Source organism: Oncorhynchus keta, chromosome 18, assembly GCF_023373465.1.
Source record: "Oncorhynchus keta strain PuntledgeMale-10-30-2019 chromosome 18, Oket_V2, whole genome shotgun sequence".
NCBI classification, from domain to species: Eukaryota; Metazoa; Chordata; class Actinopteri; order Salmoniformes; family Salmonidae; genus Oncorhynchus; species Oncorhynchus keta.
This window is the reverse complement of record NC_068438.1, coordinates 17446737-17465405: the sequence shown is the minus strand read 5'-3', so window position 1 is coordinate 17465405 and position 18669 is coordinate 17446737. Positions and strand designations below refer to the sequence as shown.

At 43.6% G+C, this 18669-nt stretch overlaps 1 protein-coding gene across 3 annotated transcripts in view; it reads left to right on the top strand.

Moving 5' to 3' along the window:
- Positions 1-18669, top strand: part of LOC118396850 (serine/threonine-protein kinase PAK 1-like) — a 47044-nt gene that overhangs the window by 15692 nt on the left and 12683 nt on the right. Inside the window, exons 2-6 of one of the 3 annotated variants that reach the window (XM_052467507.1) lie at positions 13622-13749; positions 16489-16701; positions 16964-17058; positions 17714-17861; positions 18455-18492. In XM_052467507.1, the coding sequence (XP_052323467.1) occupies positions 16515-16701; positions 16964-17058; positions 17714-17861; positions 18455-18492 (468 nt within the window). In that variant the 5' untranslated portion in view covers positions 13622-13749; positions 16489-16514. The remainder of the gene's footprint in view (positions 1-13621; positions 13750-16488; positions 16702-16963; positions 17059-17713; positions 17862-18454; positions 18493-18669) is intronic. The other 2 variants (XM_052467506.1, XM_052467505.1) reach the window with 2 other exon arrangements.

Here is an 18669-nt window from a genome sequence, read left to right as displayed (position 1 = left end):
AACAGACAGAGTATCCCGTCTATCACACAATGACGTTACTACAACTTATCCAATTGACCACTAGAGACATTCTTCAAAGGACAGAGGACTCGGTTTGGCAACACGGTCTTCCATCTACCACCAATCTACTGAAGCGCAGCTCAGAGTAAATATTTATTGCATTTTCCTTTTCCAACTGGGCGGTAATTTAGAATGCATCAGATACTGTATTTACGATAGCACAGCTTCTCCCTGTGTCCCTCAGTCTTCCCGCTCTCTCACACAAACCCAGCCCTTTTCCTTTGTGTAACAAGCTGTCATATCGTTTTCCTTCATGATGTCATTTTTAATCAAGTTATGATTTAAATATGTGTAGTTCTGTGTGACTAGTTAGGTATTTAGTAAATAAATAATTAAAGCCAATTTTGTATTGCTGATTCAACTTGTTTGCTAGGGTTTGTGCAGATAACTAAGAATGTACAACTTTCAGATGAGACTGAATTAAGATGACGATTAATATTGACTGCTATTGATGTAAAATATTACTTGGTCTTTAAGACTTTATTCGGAAGATAACAGCTCTATAAATATTATTTTGTGGTGTCCGACTCTCTAGTTAATTACATTTACATGATTAGCTCAATCAGGTAATAAAATTGACAGAGAAATCATTTTATAGAAGAGCATGTCATATCATTTAATCCGGCATAGCCAAAGACACGACACTCCTGTAGTCCTCCGCAAGCAGTTGCTACATTGAAAGTCAACGAGGTCCACATTGTCCCGGAACAAAGCAAAGTAAACGCAGTTCCTGCAACGTTGGAAACGTTCAATAGCGGCATCCATTTGAGTCCGCTGAGCCAGCTAGGCTAGCTGGGCTTTCGTGTCTCTCCTCCTATATGGAATCTGGCAGGATCCCGGGACAGATAGCAGCGCTCACAGCAATTTAGACCAACTGAGCCGCAGAAATAACAAATAAAATTAAAGTATATAAAAACACGGTCCGCTTTTAAACCAATGTCTTTAGTTCAGGCTTCAGCGTTCGACAGGTTTTGGCATTCGACAGCGTTCAACAACAACAAACATACGTTGCGCTCTGATGATGTATGTTGTGACTGGGTTGAGATCTGGTTTCACCGGGTCCATACTTCCTGAAATCCATGGCCTCTATACTATGCGGTGTCAAAGGACGGCCCTAAAAAATGTCAGACTCCAGTAACCCAGTCCTAGACTGTTCTCTCTGCAACCGCATGGCAAGTGGTACCGGCGCACCAAGTCTAGGTCCAAGAGGCTCTTGAATAGCTTCAACCCCAAGCCATAAGACTTCTGAACAGGTTGATGCATATTATGTCTGAGCAGTGGAACGCAAACTGTTTGGAGTGGGATAGTTTGGTGTTAAAGGGATAGTTTGGGTGTTAGAGAGTGTTTGTTAAAGGGATAGTATGGTATTGAAGGGGTCATTTGGCTGCAAAAAGGTAGTTTGCTACAGTCAGTTAGAATGTGGATTGTGGATGGGGATTGTGGTTATATACAGGCTAACTGGCAAGGAAGCTAGCTGGTGACATGAAGGCTGGCTAACTGGTTAGCTGGCTACGCCTATGTTTTGAAAGACTAGCCAGCAGGTTAGTGACAGGCAAAAGTTGAGTGTGTATGAGAGAGTTGCTGGCTATTTTACATCTCTCTCTGTGTCTCTGTCTCTGTGTGTGTGACAGGAGATCTGCTAACAATCACAGACAGTGCTGCAGCTGACAATACTCAATGAAGACGCATATACACACTAGAGGTCTACCGATTAAATGGAATGGCCGATTAATTAGGGCCGATGTCAAGTTTTCATAACAATCGGAAATCGGTAATTTTTACACCTTTATTTCATCATTATTTAACTAGGCAAGTCAGTTAAGAACACATTCTTATTTTCAATGACGGCCTAGGAACTGTGGGTTAACTGCCTTGTTCAGGGGCAGGACGACAGATTTGACCTTGTCAGCTCAGGGATTCAATCTTGCAACCTTACGGTTAACTAGTCCAACCCACTCACCACCTGCCTCACGAGGAGACTGCCTGTTACGCGAATGCAGTAAGAAGCCAAGGTAAGTTGCTAGATAGCATTAAACTTAATCAATCATAATCACTAGTTATAATTACACATGGTTGATGATATTACTAGTTTATCTAGCGTGTCCTGCGTTGCATATAATCGATGCGGTGCGTATTCGTGAAAAAGGATTGTCGTTGCTCCAAACGTGTACCTAACCATAAACACCAATGCCTTTTTTTTTAAATCAATACACAGAAGTATATATTTTTAAACCTGCATATTTAGCTAAAATAAATCCTGGTTAGCAGGCAATATTAACCAGGTGAAATTGTGTCACTTCTCTTGCGTTCATTGCACGCAGAGTCAGGGTACAGTGGGGCAAAAAAGTATTTAGTCAGCCACCAATTGTGCAAGTTCTCCCACTTAAAAAGATGAGAGGCCTGTAATTTTCATCATAGGTACACTTCAACTATGACAGACAAAATTAGAAAAAGAAATCCAGAAAATCACATTGTAGGATTTTTTATGAATTTATTTGCAAATTATGGTGGAAAATAAGTATTTGGTCAATAACAAAAGTGTATCTCAATACTTTGTTATATACCCTTTGTTGGCAATGACAGAGGTCAAATGTTTTCTGTAAGCCTTCACAAGGTTTTCACACACTGTTGCTGGTATTTTGGCCCATTCCTCCATGCAGATCTCCTTGCAGTCTTACTTTCTTATCCAATACTTTTGTTTTTGCATTATTTAAACCAAATTGAACATGTTTCATTATTTATTTGAGGCTAAATTGATTTTATTGATGTATTATATTAAGTTAAAGTAAGTGTTCATTCAGTATTGTTGTAATTGTCATTATTACAAATCCATTTTAAAAATCAGCCGATTAATCGGTATCTGCTTTTTTTCTCCTCCAATAACTGGTATCGGCGTTGAAAAATCATAGTTCGTCGACCTCTAATACACACGCATGCATGCATACAATACATTTATAAAACCATAATTCTTGGAGTCTAAATATTTACTAGTTGAACAGTTAAGGGACTCCTGCTACTATGCTGAGCTTAGGCTAGATAAGTTTTTGTTCTCTCTCTCACTCACGCACACACACACTTATCTAGTTGTATCATTCGTTTTCTCAGGGGTGGAGCAGCTCTGGGCTCCCAGCATGCTTTGCAATGTGCATTATTTATGGTGTTGCCTTGGTGATTGGCTTGGTGGGTGGGACAAGACAGCTGGTAGGCAGAGATCCTCATACCTGTAAGAATATGTGTGTGTCTGGTCCAGCTCTGTGTTTTAATAGTTATCATATGAGGAGTGAGTACTTCAGTGGTGAGGTCACTGACCAGCCCTTTCCCTGTAGTTTACTCTGGATAAGCACAGAGAGGGGAGGGGGAGAAAGAGAGAGAGAGAGTTCATGGGTGGGGTACTTAGACTAGTCAAAGTGGTTCCTCATAGCTCTATTTTAATTCTCTCTCTCTCATACACACTTCTCTTTTATTCTAAGAGAAAAATAAATATGAAGGGAGATGGAGAGACAGAAGGAGAAAAAGGGCAAAGGGTAGATGGTGCTGACAGATATGGCAGATCTGCTCCTAAGCAACTTTGCAGTATTTTTTTTTTGTGTGTTACTTCTTGCATTATTTGCCCAGACATTTTGGGGGGTTTTCAGTACATCGAGCAAACAGGAATAAAGAACTCTCTGGGAAGAAGAACAGTGATAAACTACCCATGGTGTGATTGTGATAACGTACAGAAATTCAAGTCCTTTTGTTCACCCAATCTAGAATACCTCACAATCAAATGCCGACCGTATTACCTCCCAAGATAATTCTCTTTGGTTATAGTCACAGCTGTGTATATTCCCCCTCAAGCCTATACCACGATGGCCCTCAAAGAACTACATTGGACTTTGTGCAAACTTGAAACCATATCCTGAGGCCGCATTTATTGTAGCTGGGGATTTTAACAAAGCAGATTTGAGGAAAACACTACCAAAGTTCTATCAACACATTGACTGTAGTACTCACACTGGTAAATCATTGGACCACTGCTATTCAACTTTTTGAAATACATACAAGGCCCTCCCTTCGGCAGATCTGATCATGGCTCCATTTTGCTCCTCCCTTCCTATAGGCAGACATTCTCAAACAGGAAGTACCCGTGCTAAGGTCTATTCAAAAGAGAAATTGGAATCCACACTTCAAGATTGTTTTGACCACGCACAAAAAATACTGCATATGTTCCGGGTAGCTTCTGAGAATAACATTGACGACTACACGGATATGGTGACTGAGGTCATTAGGAAGTGTATAGGAGATGTTGTACTCACTGTGACTATTAAAACCTACCCAAACCAGAAACCGTGGATAAATGGCAGCATTCGCACAAAACTGAAAGCACGAACCACCGCATTTAACCATGGATTGGTGACTGGGAATATGGCCTAATACAAACAGTGTAGTAGTTATTCCCTCCGTAAGGCAATCAAACAGGCAAAACGTCAGTACAGAGACAAAGTAAAGTCGCAATTCAACGGCTCAAACACGAGATGTATGGGTCTACAGACAATCACGGACTACAAAGGGAAAACCAGCCACGTTGCGGACACCGTCTTGCCTCCAGACAAGCTAAACACCTTCGCCCACTTTGAGGATAACACAGTGCCACCGATGCAGCCCGCTACCAAGGACTGTGGGCTCTCCTTCTCCGTGGCCGACATGACTAAGACATTTAAGCACGGTAACCCTCGTAAGACTGACTGCACAGACGACATCCCTAACTGTGTCCTCAGCATGCGCAGACCAGCTGGCTGGAGTGTTTACGGACATATTCAATCTCTCCCTATTACAGTCTGCTGTCCCCTCTTGCATCAAGATGTCCACCATTGTTCCTGTACCCAAGAAAGCAAAGGTAACAGAACCAAATGACTATCGCCCTGTAGCACTCACTTCTTTCACCATGAAGTGCTTTGAGGGGCCAGTTAAGGAACATATCACCTCTACCTTACCAGATGCTATAGACCCTCTTCAATTTGCTTACCGCCCCAATAGATCCACAGACAATGCAATCACAATCACACTTCCCTATTCCATCTGAACAAGAGGGATACCTACAGTTGAAGTCAGAAGTTTACAAAAACCTAGGTTGGAATCATTAAAACTTGTTTGCCAACCACTCCACAAATTTCTTGTTAACAAACTATAGTTTTGCCAAGTCGATTAGGATATCTACTTTGTGCATGACACAAGTAGTTTTTCCAACAATCGTTTACAGACAGATTATTTCATTTATAATTCACTGTACCACAATTCTAGTGGGTCAGAAGTTTACATGCACTAAGTTGACTGTGCCTTTAAACAGCTTGGAAAATTCCATAAAATGATGTCATCGCATTAGAAGCTTCTGATTGACATAATTTGAGTAAATTGAAAGTGTACCTGTGGATGTATTTCAAGGCCTACATTCAAACTCAGTGCCTCTTTGCTTGACATCATGGGAAAATCAAAAGAAATCAGCCATCAGACATCAGAAAAATAATTGTAGACCTCCACAAGTCTGGTTCATCATTAATTTCATCTGTACAAACAATAATATGCATCTGTACAAACAACACCATGGGACCACACAGCCGTCATACCGCTCAGGACAGAGACGCATTCTGCCTCTTAGAGATGAACGTACTTTGATGCAAAAAGTGCAAATCCACCCCAGAACAACAGCAAAGGACCTTGTGAAGATGCTGGAGGAAACAGGTACAAAAGTATCTATATCCACAGTTAAACAAGTCCTATATCGACATAACCTGAAAGGCCACTCAGCAAGGATGAAGCCACTGCTCCAAAACCTCCATTATAAAAGACAGATTACGGTTTACAACTGCACATGGGGACAAAGATCGTACTTTTTGGAGAAATGTCCTCTGGTCTGATGAAACAAAAATAGATCTGTTTGGCCATAATGACCATCGTTATGTTTCGAGGAAAAAGGGGGAGACTTGCAAGCCGAAGAACACCATCCCAGCCGTGAAGCACGGGGTGGCAGCATCATGTTGTGGGGGTGCTTTGCTGCAGGACGGACTGGTGCACTTCACAAAATAGATGGCATCATGAGGGTGGAAAATTGTAGACATATTGAAGCAACATCTCAAGACGTCAGTCAGGAAGTTAAAGCTTGGTCGCAAATGGGTCTTCCAAATGGACAATGACCCCAATCATACTTCCAAAGTTGTGGCAAAAAGTCAAGGTATTGGAGTGGCCATCACAAAGCCCTGACCTCAATCCTATAGAAAATGTGTGAGCAGAACTGAAAAGGTGTGTGCGAGGCCTGACTGTTACACCAGCACTGTCAGGAGGAATGGGCCAAAATTCACCCAACTTATTGTGGGAAGCTTGTGGAAGACTACCCGAAACGTTTGACCCAAGTTCAACAATTTAAAGGCAATGCTACCAAATACTAATTGAGTGTGTGTGAACTTCTGACCCACTGGGAATGTGATGAAATAAATAAAAGCTGAAATTAATCTTTCTCTCTACTATTATTCTGATATTTCACATTCTTAAAATAAAGTGGTGATCGTAACTGACCAAAGACAGGGAATTATTACTAGGATTAAACATCAGGAATTGTGAAAAACTGAGTTTAAATGTATTTGGCTAAGATGTATGTAAACTTCTGACTTCAACTGTATGTAAGAATGCTGTTCATTGACTATAGCTCAGCATTCAATACCATAGTACCCTCCAAATTCATAAAATAAACTTGGGGCCCTGGGTCTGAACCCCGCCCTGTGCAACTGGGTCCTGGATTTCTGACTGGCTGCCCCAGGTTGGAAACAACACCTTTACTTTGATGATCATCAACACAGGGGCCCCACAAGGGTGCGTGCTCAGCCCGCTCCTGTACTCCCTGTTCACCCATGACTGCGTGGCCACGCACGCCTCCAACTCAATCGTCAAGTTTGCAGATGACACAACAGTAGTAGGCCTGATTACCAACAATGACGAGACGGCCTACAGGGAGGAGATGAGAGCCCTGGGAGATTGGTGCCAGGAAAATAACCTCTCACTCAATGTCAACAAAAATAGATGATCGTGGAGCACGCCCGTATCCACATTCAACAGTGGAGAAGGTGGAAAGTTTCAAGTTGATCGGCATACACATCACTGACGATCTGAAATGGTCCACCCACACAGACCGTGGGGTGAAGGAGCAACAGCGCCTCTTCAACCTCAGGAGGCTGAAGAAATGTGGCTTGTCACCTGAAACCCTCATAAACTTTTACAGATGCACAATTGCGATTATCCTGTCGGGTCTATCACAGCCCGGTACGGCAACTGCACCGCCATGCAGCTGCAGGACTTTCCAGTGATTTCCAACGCATCACTGGGGGCAAAATACCTGCCCTCCAAGACACCTACAGCACCTGATGTCACAGGAAGGCCAAAAAGATCATCAAGGACATCAACCACCCTTGCCACCACCATCACCCATATGGTGAGGTCAGTACAGGCTGAAAAACAGCTTCTATGGCCGGCTTCCACCCAGTTACGCAACCCTGCATCTTAGAGGCTGCTGCCCTATATACATAGACTTGGAATCACTGGCCGCTTTAATAATGGAACACTAGTCACTTTTAATAATGTTTACATACTGCTTTACTCATCACGTGAAAATACTGTATTCTATTTTAAAGTATTTTAGTGCATGCCACTCCGTCATAGAAATATTAGATTGAGCAATATTTCTTAATTCCAATCTTTTACTTTTAAGATTTGTGTATATTGATGTGAATTGTTTTAGATACTACAGCACTGTTGGAGCTAGGAACACAAGCATTTTGCTACACCCGCAATAACATCTGCTAAATATGTGTATGTGACCAATACAATGGGATTTGATTTTTAAAAAATAGGGATCAGCTTCAAACAGGTTCTTGTGAATAATGGAGCTCTGAGTATTCATCAGGACTTCTTCGCTTCCTTGCTTTCTACTCCTATATCCATCTCACCCCCTTCCCTCCTCAACACACACACACACACACACACACACACACACACACACAAACACACATCTTCAGAGGCAGAGGAGAACTCGTCAGTGTGAGCGTCTCTAGGCACGTTTAAACGAACGAACAGCAGATGAAAAGAGAGCGATGCAAAGAAAGAGAAAGAAGATGGATCTTTTTCTTCTTTGTGATTCAAACAATCGCCTGGTGGAAGTCATGATGATGTCATGGTGATGGAGTGTCAAGGAGGAGAGGAGAAGGGGGAGCCACAGTAGAATGTTGGGTGCACCCCACCCTAAGAATCTGCTGGCGACTAGATTCCTGTGATATCATCTCTAGGCACCCAGGGAGACCCGGGACACACACACACACACACACACACACACAGGGTGTATGTTAAAGTGCATCTAAAGGCCTCCTCAGGTTGACATTTTTAAGACTCCAATGCACACTGATTTATCAACACTGGCTTGTGTGTGTTTCTCTTAAGCTGACATTAAAGCTCACTTAGTTATTAGGAGGACAGACCACTCACAGTGCCGGGCTAGAAAGCATCTTGGGATTGAATGCGCTTTCTGTCGTACAGTGAAAGAAAGAACAAAATCAATAAATATATTTGACAATCACCTTTTTTGTTTCTTTTTTCTCTGCTTCTGTCCAGCCCTCATTCTCTTTCCACCAACTTAATTATTGAAGGAATAATCAATAACTGTTAGGACAATATGTGTTAGTCCGGTTTGGTCATGGTGATGTAGTTGGTGGTCATGATGATCTAGTTGGTCGATCATGATGATGGTGATTTAGTTGGTCGTCATGGTGATGTACACTGAACAAAAATATAAAAACAAAACATGTTGGTCCCTAGAAGATCCCAGAAATGTTCCGTATGCACAAAATGCTTATTTCTCTCATAATTTGTTGACAAATTTGTTTACATCCTTGTTAGTGAGGGGAAATCCTTTGTCAACATAATTAATCCACCTGACAGGTGTAGCATATCAAGAAGCTGCTGGGAACAATATAAGGTCACTCTAAGATATGTAGTATTGTCACACAACACAATGTCACAGATGTCTCGAGTGTGCAATTGGCATGCTAACTGCAGGAATATCTACCAGCGCTGTTGCCAGAGAATTGATTGTTCATATCTCTACCATAAGCCGCCTCCAACATCGTTTTAGAGAAATTGTCCGTACATCCAACCGACCTCGCAACTGCAGGCGTGTATGTCGTCGTGTGGGCGAGCGGTTTGCTGATGTCAACTTTGTGAGCCCCACCTCCACCACGGGGCATTCTGTTATGGTATGGGCAGGCATAAGCTACGGACAACGAACACAGTTGCATTTTATCAATGGCAATTTGAATGCACAGAAATACTGTGATGAGGCCCATTTGTTACGCCCATTTATTTTTATGTATCTTTTACCAACAGATGCATATCTGTATTCCCAGTCATGTGAAATCCATAGATTAGGGCCTAATTCATTTATTTCAATTGACTGATTTCTTTATATGAACTGTAACTCAGTAAAATCTTTGAAATTGTTGCATTAGTATTTTGTTCAGTATAGTTGGTCAGTCAAGATGATGTAGTTGGTCAGTCAAGGTGATGTAGTTGGTCAGTCAAGGTGATGTAGTTGGTCAGTCAAGGTGATGTAGTCGGTCAGTCGTGGTTGTGATTTTTCTCCGTTTGGCATCATTTCATGCTCTTAGGCATGAGAGAACACTGCAGTATCATAGAAGCTGGTACACACACACACGAGTATGTCTTCTGTGCCTGTAGTGAGACAAGTGTGTGTGTGTGTGTGTGTGTGTGTGTGTGTGTGTGTGTGTGTGTGAGTAGGGCATGGAAAGAGAAGAGGGAGCATGAGCTTTCTGGTTTTGGTCTGTGTGAATTGGCTAATTTAATTGTGTGTGTGAATAGAGTGAGAGTCTTCCTGTCACTGTCCATCCATCAACACTGTAACCCCAGGCAACCAGAGGGGGCAGGACAGTGTGCTATGGCAGCACCACAACCTTCTTTTTTCTCTTTACTTTCTCACTCACCTCTCTCTCACTGTTTCTCTCACGCTCACTGTCTCACTCACCTCTCTCTCACTGTTTCTCTCCCACTCACTGTCTCTCTCTCTCACACTCACTGTCTCTCTCACCTCTCTCTCACTGTTTCTCTCGCACTCACTGTCTCACTCACCTCTCTCACTGTTTCTCTCGCACTCACCTCTCTCTCACTGCCTCACTCACCTCTCTCTCACTGTCTCACTCACCTCTCTCTCACTGTTTCTCTCCCACTCACTGTCTCTCTCTCACACACACTATCTCACTGTCTCACTCACCTCTCACTGTTTCTCTCCCACTCACTGTCACTCTCTCACACACACTGTCTCACTCACCTCCCTCACTGTTTCTCTCCCTCTCACTATTTCTCTCCCACTCACTCTCTCTCTCTCTCTCTCTCTCTCTCTCTCTCTCTCTCTCTCTCACACACACTGTCTCACTCACCTCTCTCTCACTGTTTCTCTCCCACTCACTGTCTCTCTCTCTCTCACACACACACACTGTCTCACTGTCTCACTCACCTCTCACTGTTTTTCTCTTTCTTTCTTTCTCTCTCTCTCTCTTTCTCTTTCTTTCTCTCTGTTTCTCTCCCACTCTTTCTCTGTTTCTCTCTCTCTCTCTCTCTCTTCTTTCTTTCTCTCTCTCTCTCTCTCTCTCTCTCTCTCTCTCTCTCTCTCTCTCTCTCTCTCTCTCTCTCTCTCTCTCACTCTCTCTCTCACACTCTCTCTCTCTCTCTCTCTCACACACACACTGTCTCACTCTCTCTCTCTCTCTCCCACTCGTCTCTTTCTCTCTTTCTCTCTCTCTCTCTCTCTCTCTCTCTCTCTCTCTCTCTCTCTCTCTCTCTCTCTCTCTCTCTCTCTCTCTCTCTCTCGCGCACTCTCTCTCTCTCTCTCTCGCGCACTCTCTCTCTCTCTCTCTCGCACACTATCTCACTGTCTCACTGCATGTCCAGTTCAGGCTTGGTTGTTCCTCACTCATGTGAAAAAGTACCCTCCCATCCTCCTCTGCTCCCCCCCAGCCAGCAGGTGCTATGCTATGCGGCCCCCTCTCTCTAATTGTGTGTTTGGCCGTGTCCTCTCTGCCATCTGCTTGGGCCTGTTGTGGGACTTCTGAGAGTGGGACAAACACACGCATACACACAGTCAAGTTTTCTTTATGAAACTAGCTATTTTCAAATAATAAGCGTTCTGTTCTCAGACATATTATTCATACAGTCATTTATAGTGATCATTTATTTGTATAGCGCTTTTCAATACAAGAATACAAGAAACAGTGCTTCACATCATAAAGTCAAAGAAACAGACAGGAGGACAGAGAATGACAGAAAGATAGATAATCATATTGAAATCATACTGTGCATTCGGAAAGGATTCAGACCCCTCGACTTTTCCCACAATCGTTTTTTTCCCCCATCAATCTACACACAATACCCCATAATGACAAAGCGAAAAATGTTTTTTATACATTTTTGCTCATTTATTTCACATTTACATATGTATTCTAACCCTTTACTCAGGACTTTGTTGAAGCACCTTTGGCAGGGATTTACAGCCTTGAGTCTTCTTGGGTATGACGCTACAAGCTTGGTACACCTGTATTTGGGGAGTTTCTCCTATTCTTCTCAGCAGATTCTCTAAAGTTCTGTAAGGTTGGATGTGGAACGTTGCTGCACAGCTATTGTCGGGTCTCTCCAGAGATGTTAGATTGGGTTCAAGTCCGGGCTCTGGCTGGGCCTCTCAAGGACATTCAGAGACCTGTCCCGAAGTCGCTCCTGCATTGTCTTGGCTGTGTGCTTCGGGTCGTTGACCTATTGGAAGGTGAACCTTTGTCCCAGTCTGAGGTCCTGAGCACTCTGGAGCAGGTTTTAATCAAGGATCTCTGTACTTTGCCCCATTCATCTTTCCCTCAATCCTGACGAGTCTCCCAGTCCCTGCTGATGAAAAACATCCCCACAGCATGATGCTGCCACCACCATGCTTCACCGTAGGGATGGTATTGGCCAGGTGATGAGCGGTGCCTGGTTTCCTCCAGATGATTTGGACAATTTTGTGTTCTACTTTGTTTGAGAATTTAAATAAACCAAGAACCACATGTATCCGAGAACTGTCTGCTCTCATCTACTTGAGACTGAAGTGTGTGTGTGTGTGTGTGTGTGTGTGTGTGTGTGTGTGTGTGTGTGTGTGTGTGTGTGTGTGTGTGTGTGTGTGTGTGTGTGTGTGTGTGTGTGTGTGTGTGTGTGTGTGTGTGTGTGTAAAATATACATTTGAAGTCTGTCTCTCTCTGTCCTAGGTACTGGCTCATTAACATGGTGGGACAACAATACAATTGTATCTCTTTTTTTCTCCCCTATCTTTCTTGCTTCCTTAATTTTTCTCTTTCTGTTCTTTCTTTTCCTTCAAATGTTTTCATCTCACACATACAAACACACACAAAATGATGAGGGAACAGTTGTGTAGGCTCGATCTCCATACTCATTAGCTCCAATAGGAGGGGGTCTCTGTCTCCTCAACTCCCCTGGGATGGTGAGGTCTTCTGGGCTTGGTGTATAGAGGCATCTCCTCTCCTCCCCTGCTGGCTGTGGAGGTTTAGCTAATTCTGCTGATCATCAGGGAGGAACCCCAACAGGCTAACCCTCTGTAGCTCTCTGTCAGACAACAAAACTGTGTGTGTATGTTTTGTACGTTCTGAAATTGGTCACAAAATGTTAAAAAATCAGATGGGTGAGACAGGGATGTAATCCAACCCTGTTTGATATCTATAGCGTCAGCTCAGTCAGTGGAAAGCACCAGGGATGCGTCTCAAACGGCACCCCATTCCCTACATAGTGTACTAGTTTTGACCAGAGCCCTAATTCCCCTGGTCAAATTTGTGCACTATACAGGGATTAGGGTGCCGTTTGGGATGTAGCCCAGGTTGTTCCGTTATTAGTCACTTCCCCAGATCTTGTGTGTGTGTGTGTGTGTGTGTGTGTGTGTGTGTGTGTGTGTGTGTGATGACAGGGTTGTATGTGTAAACTGACAGTGGAGTCTGAAATGTGAGCCCTTCCTTGTGTCGGCTCGCCTGAGGAGGATTTGGGTGGGTGTTGGCTGGGGAGGGGTGGGGGTGAGACGGGGGAGGATGTGTTTGATGTCTGAAGGAGGGAGGGAGGATGGAAAGAAGGGAGGAGATGACAAAGGTGCACTAGAGTTACAGAACCCTATGAAGAGTGTGTGTTTGATCCACCTTGTGACCAGCTGCTGTCTTCGTCACCAGAGCTGTGTGTGTGTGTGTGTGTGTGTGTGTGTGTGCGCGCATTTGTTTCATACATCTGTTTAGTGTTTGTGTGACAAATCTACTGCAGTTCCACACTTTCATGACATGTGTGAGCCACAAACCCCACCTCCTACCCCATGACTCGTTCTGACATCACAGGCTGTGACCTCATGATGACTAAAAGGCAGCAGAGAAGACCAAGTCCAAACATATCAGCACGGAACCTCCTATACGCACACCTACACACTCTCTCTCTCACACTCACTTTCTCTTTCACCCAGACAATCTCTCTCTCCCACAAACTGCATGGCATTTGGACTTAGACTAGCTGTTATAGTAGAGGAACACTGAGGACAGAGGAGACCGAAGCTGAAGCCAAGATCAGTTCCAGCCTGACAGACAGACTGAGGTAAGGCCAAACAGAACCTATCCACTGCTAATGTAACACAGCCATCACTGTGTCTGCTTAGAAGTACACTTTATTTCTATTGAACCTTTATTTAACTAGGCAAGTCAGTTAAGAACAAATTCTTATTTCCAATGACGGCCTATCGGGGAACAAGTGGGTTCACTGCCTTGATCAGGGAAGAACGTCATATTTTTACCTTGTCAGCTCGGGGATTCAAACCAGCAACCTTTCGGGTTACTGGCCCAACGCTTTAACCACTAGGCTACCTGCCGCCCCACTAGCTTCATTCACTGTCAAAATCAAATCAAATTTGATTGGTCACATACACATACAGTTGAAGTTGGAAGTTTACATACACCTTAGCCAAATACATTTAAACTCAGTTTTTCACAATTCCTGACATTTAATCCTAGTAAAAATTCCCTGTCTTCGGTCAGTTAGGATCACCACTTTATTTTAAGAATGTGAAATGTCATAATAATAGTAGAGAGAATGATTTATTTCAGCTTTTATTTATTAGATTTATTTCATCACATTCCCTGTGGGTCAGATGTTTACATACACTCAATTAGTATTTGGTATCATTTCCTTTAAATGGTGTAACTTGGGTCAAATGTTTCAGGTAGCCTTCCACAAGCTTCCCACAATAAGTTGGGTGAATTTTGGCCCATTCCTCCTGACAGAGCTGGTGTAACTGAGTCAGGTTTGTGGGCCTCCTTGCTCACACAGACCTTTTCAGTTCTGCCCACAGATTTTCTATAGGATTGAGGTCAGGGCTTTGATGGCTTTGTTGTCCTTAAGCCATTTTGCCACAACTTTGAAAGTATGCTTGTCCATTTGGAAGACCCATTTGCGACCAAGCTTTAAATTCCTGACTAACATCTTGAGATGTTGCTTCAATATATCCACATCATTTTCCTAACTCATGATACCATCTATGTTGTGAAGTGCACCAGTCCATCCTGCAGCAAAGCACCCCCACAACATGATGCTGCCACCCCCGTGCTTCACGGTTGGGATGCTGTTCTTCAGATGGCAAGCCTCCCCCTTTTTCCTCCAAACATAACGATGGTCAATATGGCCAAACAGTTCTATTTTTGTTTCATCAGACCAGAAGACATTTCTCCAAAAAGTACGTAGTCTGGCTTTTTTATGGCGGTTTTTGAGCAGTGGCTTCTTCCTTGCTGAGCGGCCTTTCAGGTTATGTCGATATAGAACGTGTTTTACTGTGGATATCGATACTTTTGTACCTGTTTCCTCCAGCATCTTCACACGGTCCTTTGCTGTTGTTCTGGGATTGATTTGCACTTTTCGCACCAAAGTACATTAATCTCTAGGAGACCGAACGAGTCTCCTTCCTGAACGTTATGATGGCTGTGTGGTCCCATTGTGTTTATACTTGTGTACTATTGTTGTACAGATGAATGTGGTACCTTCAGGCGTTTGTAAATGACCAGACTTGTGGAGGTCTACAATATTTTATTTCTGATGTCTTGGCTGATTTCTTTAGATTTTTCCAGGATGTCAAGCAAAGATGCACTGAGTTTGAAGGTGAGGCCTTGAAATACATCCATTGGTACACCCCCAATTGACTCAAATGATGTAAATTAGCCCATCAGAAGCTTCTAATGCCATGACATTTTCTGGAATGCTCAGAAACATAAAGGCACAGTCAACTCAGTGTATGTAAACTTCTGACCCACTGGAATTGGGCAGCTACACCACGGAAAAGCTAGAAATTCAGCGACATGAAGGGAGACATTTCAAACTGTGACACTAAACCTGAGATATGATGAGGTCAGTGTGTCAGATGATTCGTCATCAGTTGATGTAAATGTACCATTTCTTACCATGTGGGCTTTATGATTCATTCCGGCATCGAGATGACGTGAACTCTGTTTGCCTCCTGTGCAGTGGATTAAAGTGAGCTAAAATTAATCCATCTCTGCTGTTTTTGATTAGTGCTCCAACTTTCTACCTTGAATTAGTCCTTTTTAGATGTTTTTCTTGTTCAGCTCTTCTCATGACATTAACTCTGTAAAACGGTGTGTGTGTCTGACCCAGATGGTTGTTCCCGTTGGTAGACTGTCCACCAGAGCATTCACTAAAGCAGGTTAGCTTGCATCCCCTGTGTGAATGACTCTGTGTGTGTTTGTCAGTGTGTGTGAGAATCTGTGTGTGTGTGTGTGTGTGAGAATCTGTGTGTGTGAGAATCTGTGTGTGTGTAGGAATCTGTGTGTGTGTGAATCTGTGTGAGCAGTTTTAGATGTTTGTGGTACAACTAGTTATGAGCTTGTTCCTTTCTCTAAGTCCAATGGCTCTGAGAATAAGTGTGTGAGCAGAGGCAGCAGGCTAGTGTGTGTGTGTCTTTCTCTTCCTGGATTGTGACTCAGTGGTTGGTGTTTGCAGCGTGTAGACACACACACACACACTCCGTATCCGGGAAACTGGCCTATAAATGATGTGTGTGTTTGCAGATCAATCAGAGTGCCAGCTAGTTAACTATAGACTGGTAGTCCTCCTAGCTGTGTTCAGTTAGCTGATAGGCTAGTCGACTAATGCTCTTTCAGCTGATGGGCTAGTGGAATAATGTTCTGTCAGCTGACAGGTAAGTGGACTGGTGTTGTCCTGTTAGCTGACAGGATAAATGTTCCGTCAGTTGATTAGCTAATGGACTAACGTCATGTTAGTTGATAGACTGGTAATGTTCTGTGACATCATGTTTATTGGTTGTTCCAGCAGCAGCCGGCGTGTGATTGGTGAAGATGTCTGACAATGGGGACGTCGAGGACAAGCCCCCAGCCCCGCCCATGAGGAACACCAGCACTCTGATTGGCTCCTGCAGCAAAGATCCCGCCCCCCATGGCTCCAAGCCCCTTCCCCCCAACCCAGAGGACAGGAAGAAGAAAGATCGCTCCATCATGTCCATCCTGACAGGAGGAGGAGACAAGAGTGAGTTGTGTGTGTGTGACATGTGAACATGCATGTGTTCAACTGTGCGTGCGTGTGCAACTGTACAGCCAAGGGAGGTAACCAGGGGGAATATGACAGACATCCAAATCCCCCAGGATCCCTTGCTGTATCTTGGTTAATCTTCCCATGAGCCTCAGGGGGGGATGTTCTCTCAAGAGACTCTGCTGCTGCCTCTATCAATATGCTCCCTCTCTCTCTTTCTCTCCTCATCTTTCTCTCTCCTCTCTCCTCTCTCTCTCAGCCAACAAGAAGAAGGAGCGTCCGGAGATCTCTCTGCCTTCTGATTTTGAACACACCATCCACGTGGGCTTCGATGCAGTCACTGGAGAGTTCACAGTGAGTTTGTCTATGTGCTCTATATCTATGCTCTACTAGGGTCTGTCTATGTACTCTAGATCTAGGGTCTGTATCTGGAAGGGTCTATTTTCTCTAGATCTATGGTCTGTATCTAGTAGGGTGTGTAACTATGATTCAGCTGATCAACCCTGGCCTGAGTAGGAGGATCTGTTTTCTGGACAGCAGACTGGTAACTGAGTTAGAGCAGGAATGACTTTAGATTTGGACTGAAGAAAACAGGCTAACTAGCTACATACAGCACAATACCTCCACTTACTCCTAATCTCTCTCTGTTTGCATCCCAAATGGTGCTCTAATACCTAATATAGTGCACTACTTTGACAAGGGCCCATAGGACTCCAGTCAAATGTGTGTGCTCTGTATAGGGAATATGGAGCCATTTCAGACGCATCCTCTCTATTTCACTATTACCCTCCCTCAATGTCTCTTTCTCCCTCAATCCCTCTTTCTCCCCGTCTGTCTATAATAGGGGGTGATCTTAGGGGGAATGGAGCGACTGAGTAGAGGGAGAGCGAGGCAGAGGAGGAAAGAGCAAGGCAGAGAGGGGGATGATAGTGTAGGATGGAGATATGACCCAGTTCTCTGACCACTGCAGACATCTCTCTCTTGTTACTGTGTGTCTGTGTGTGTGTAGGGCATGCCGGAGCAATGGGCTCGGTTGCTCCAAACCTCTAACATCACTAAGCTGGAACAGAAGAAGAATCCTCAGGCTGTCCTTGACGTTCTCAAATTCTACGACTCCAAGGAGACCAACAACAGCCAGAAATACATGAGCTTTACAGGTACACACACACACACACACATGCGCACACACACTAGCATGTACAGTGCCTTGCAAAAGTATTCGGCCCCCTTGAACTTTGCGAAACTGCTGTTCACAAATGCTCTCCATCCAACCTCACTGAGCTCGAGCTGTTTTGCAAGGAGGAATGGGAAAAAAATTCAGTCTCTCGATGTGCAAAACTGATAGAGATATACCCCAAGTGACTTACAGCTGTAATCGCAGCAAAAGGTGGCGTTACAAAGTATTAACTTAAGGGGGCTGAATAATTCGGCACGCCCAATTATTCAGTTTTTGATTTGTTAAAAAAGTTTGAAATATCCAATAAATGTCGTTCCACTTCATGATTGTGTCCCACTTGTTGTTGATTCTTCACAAAAAATACAGTTTTATATCTTTATGTTTGAAGCCTGAAATGTGGCAAAAGGTCACAAAGTTCAAGGGGGCCGAATACTTTCGCAAGGCACTGTATACATACAAACAAACGCACACGCATTCACATGTGAACACACACACACATTCACAACTCACTATCAGAACTTGATCTCTTCATATTGTCTTTCTTCTCCTCCTTCCTGTTTTCCTTCTCCACAGACAAGAGTTCAGACAACTATAGCTGTTCCAACACTTCTGTAAGTCTCCTGACACATCTATGCTTTTACCCTTTTCCATATTTAGTGCCCAATTTTTGATCAGGGCTCATAGCCACAATGCTGACCTATGAGCCACAGTCAAAAGTAGTGCACTATAGTGGGAATAGGGTGCATTTTGAGACGCACATCTTTGTTTGCTCAACTATCAATGTGTGT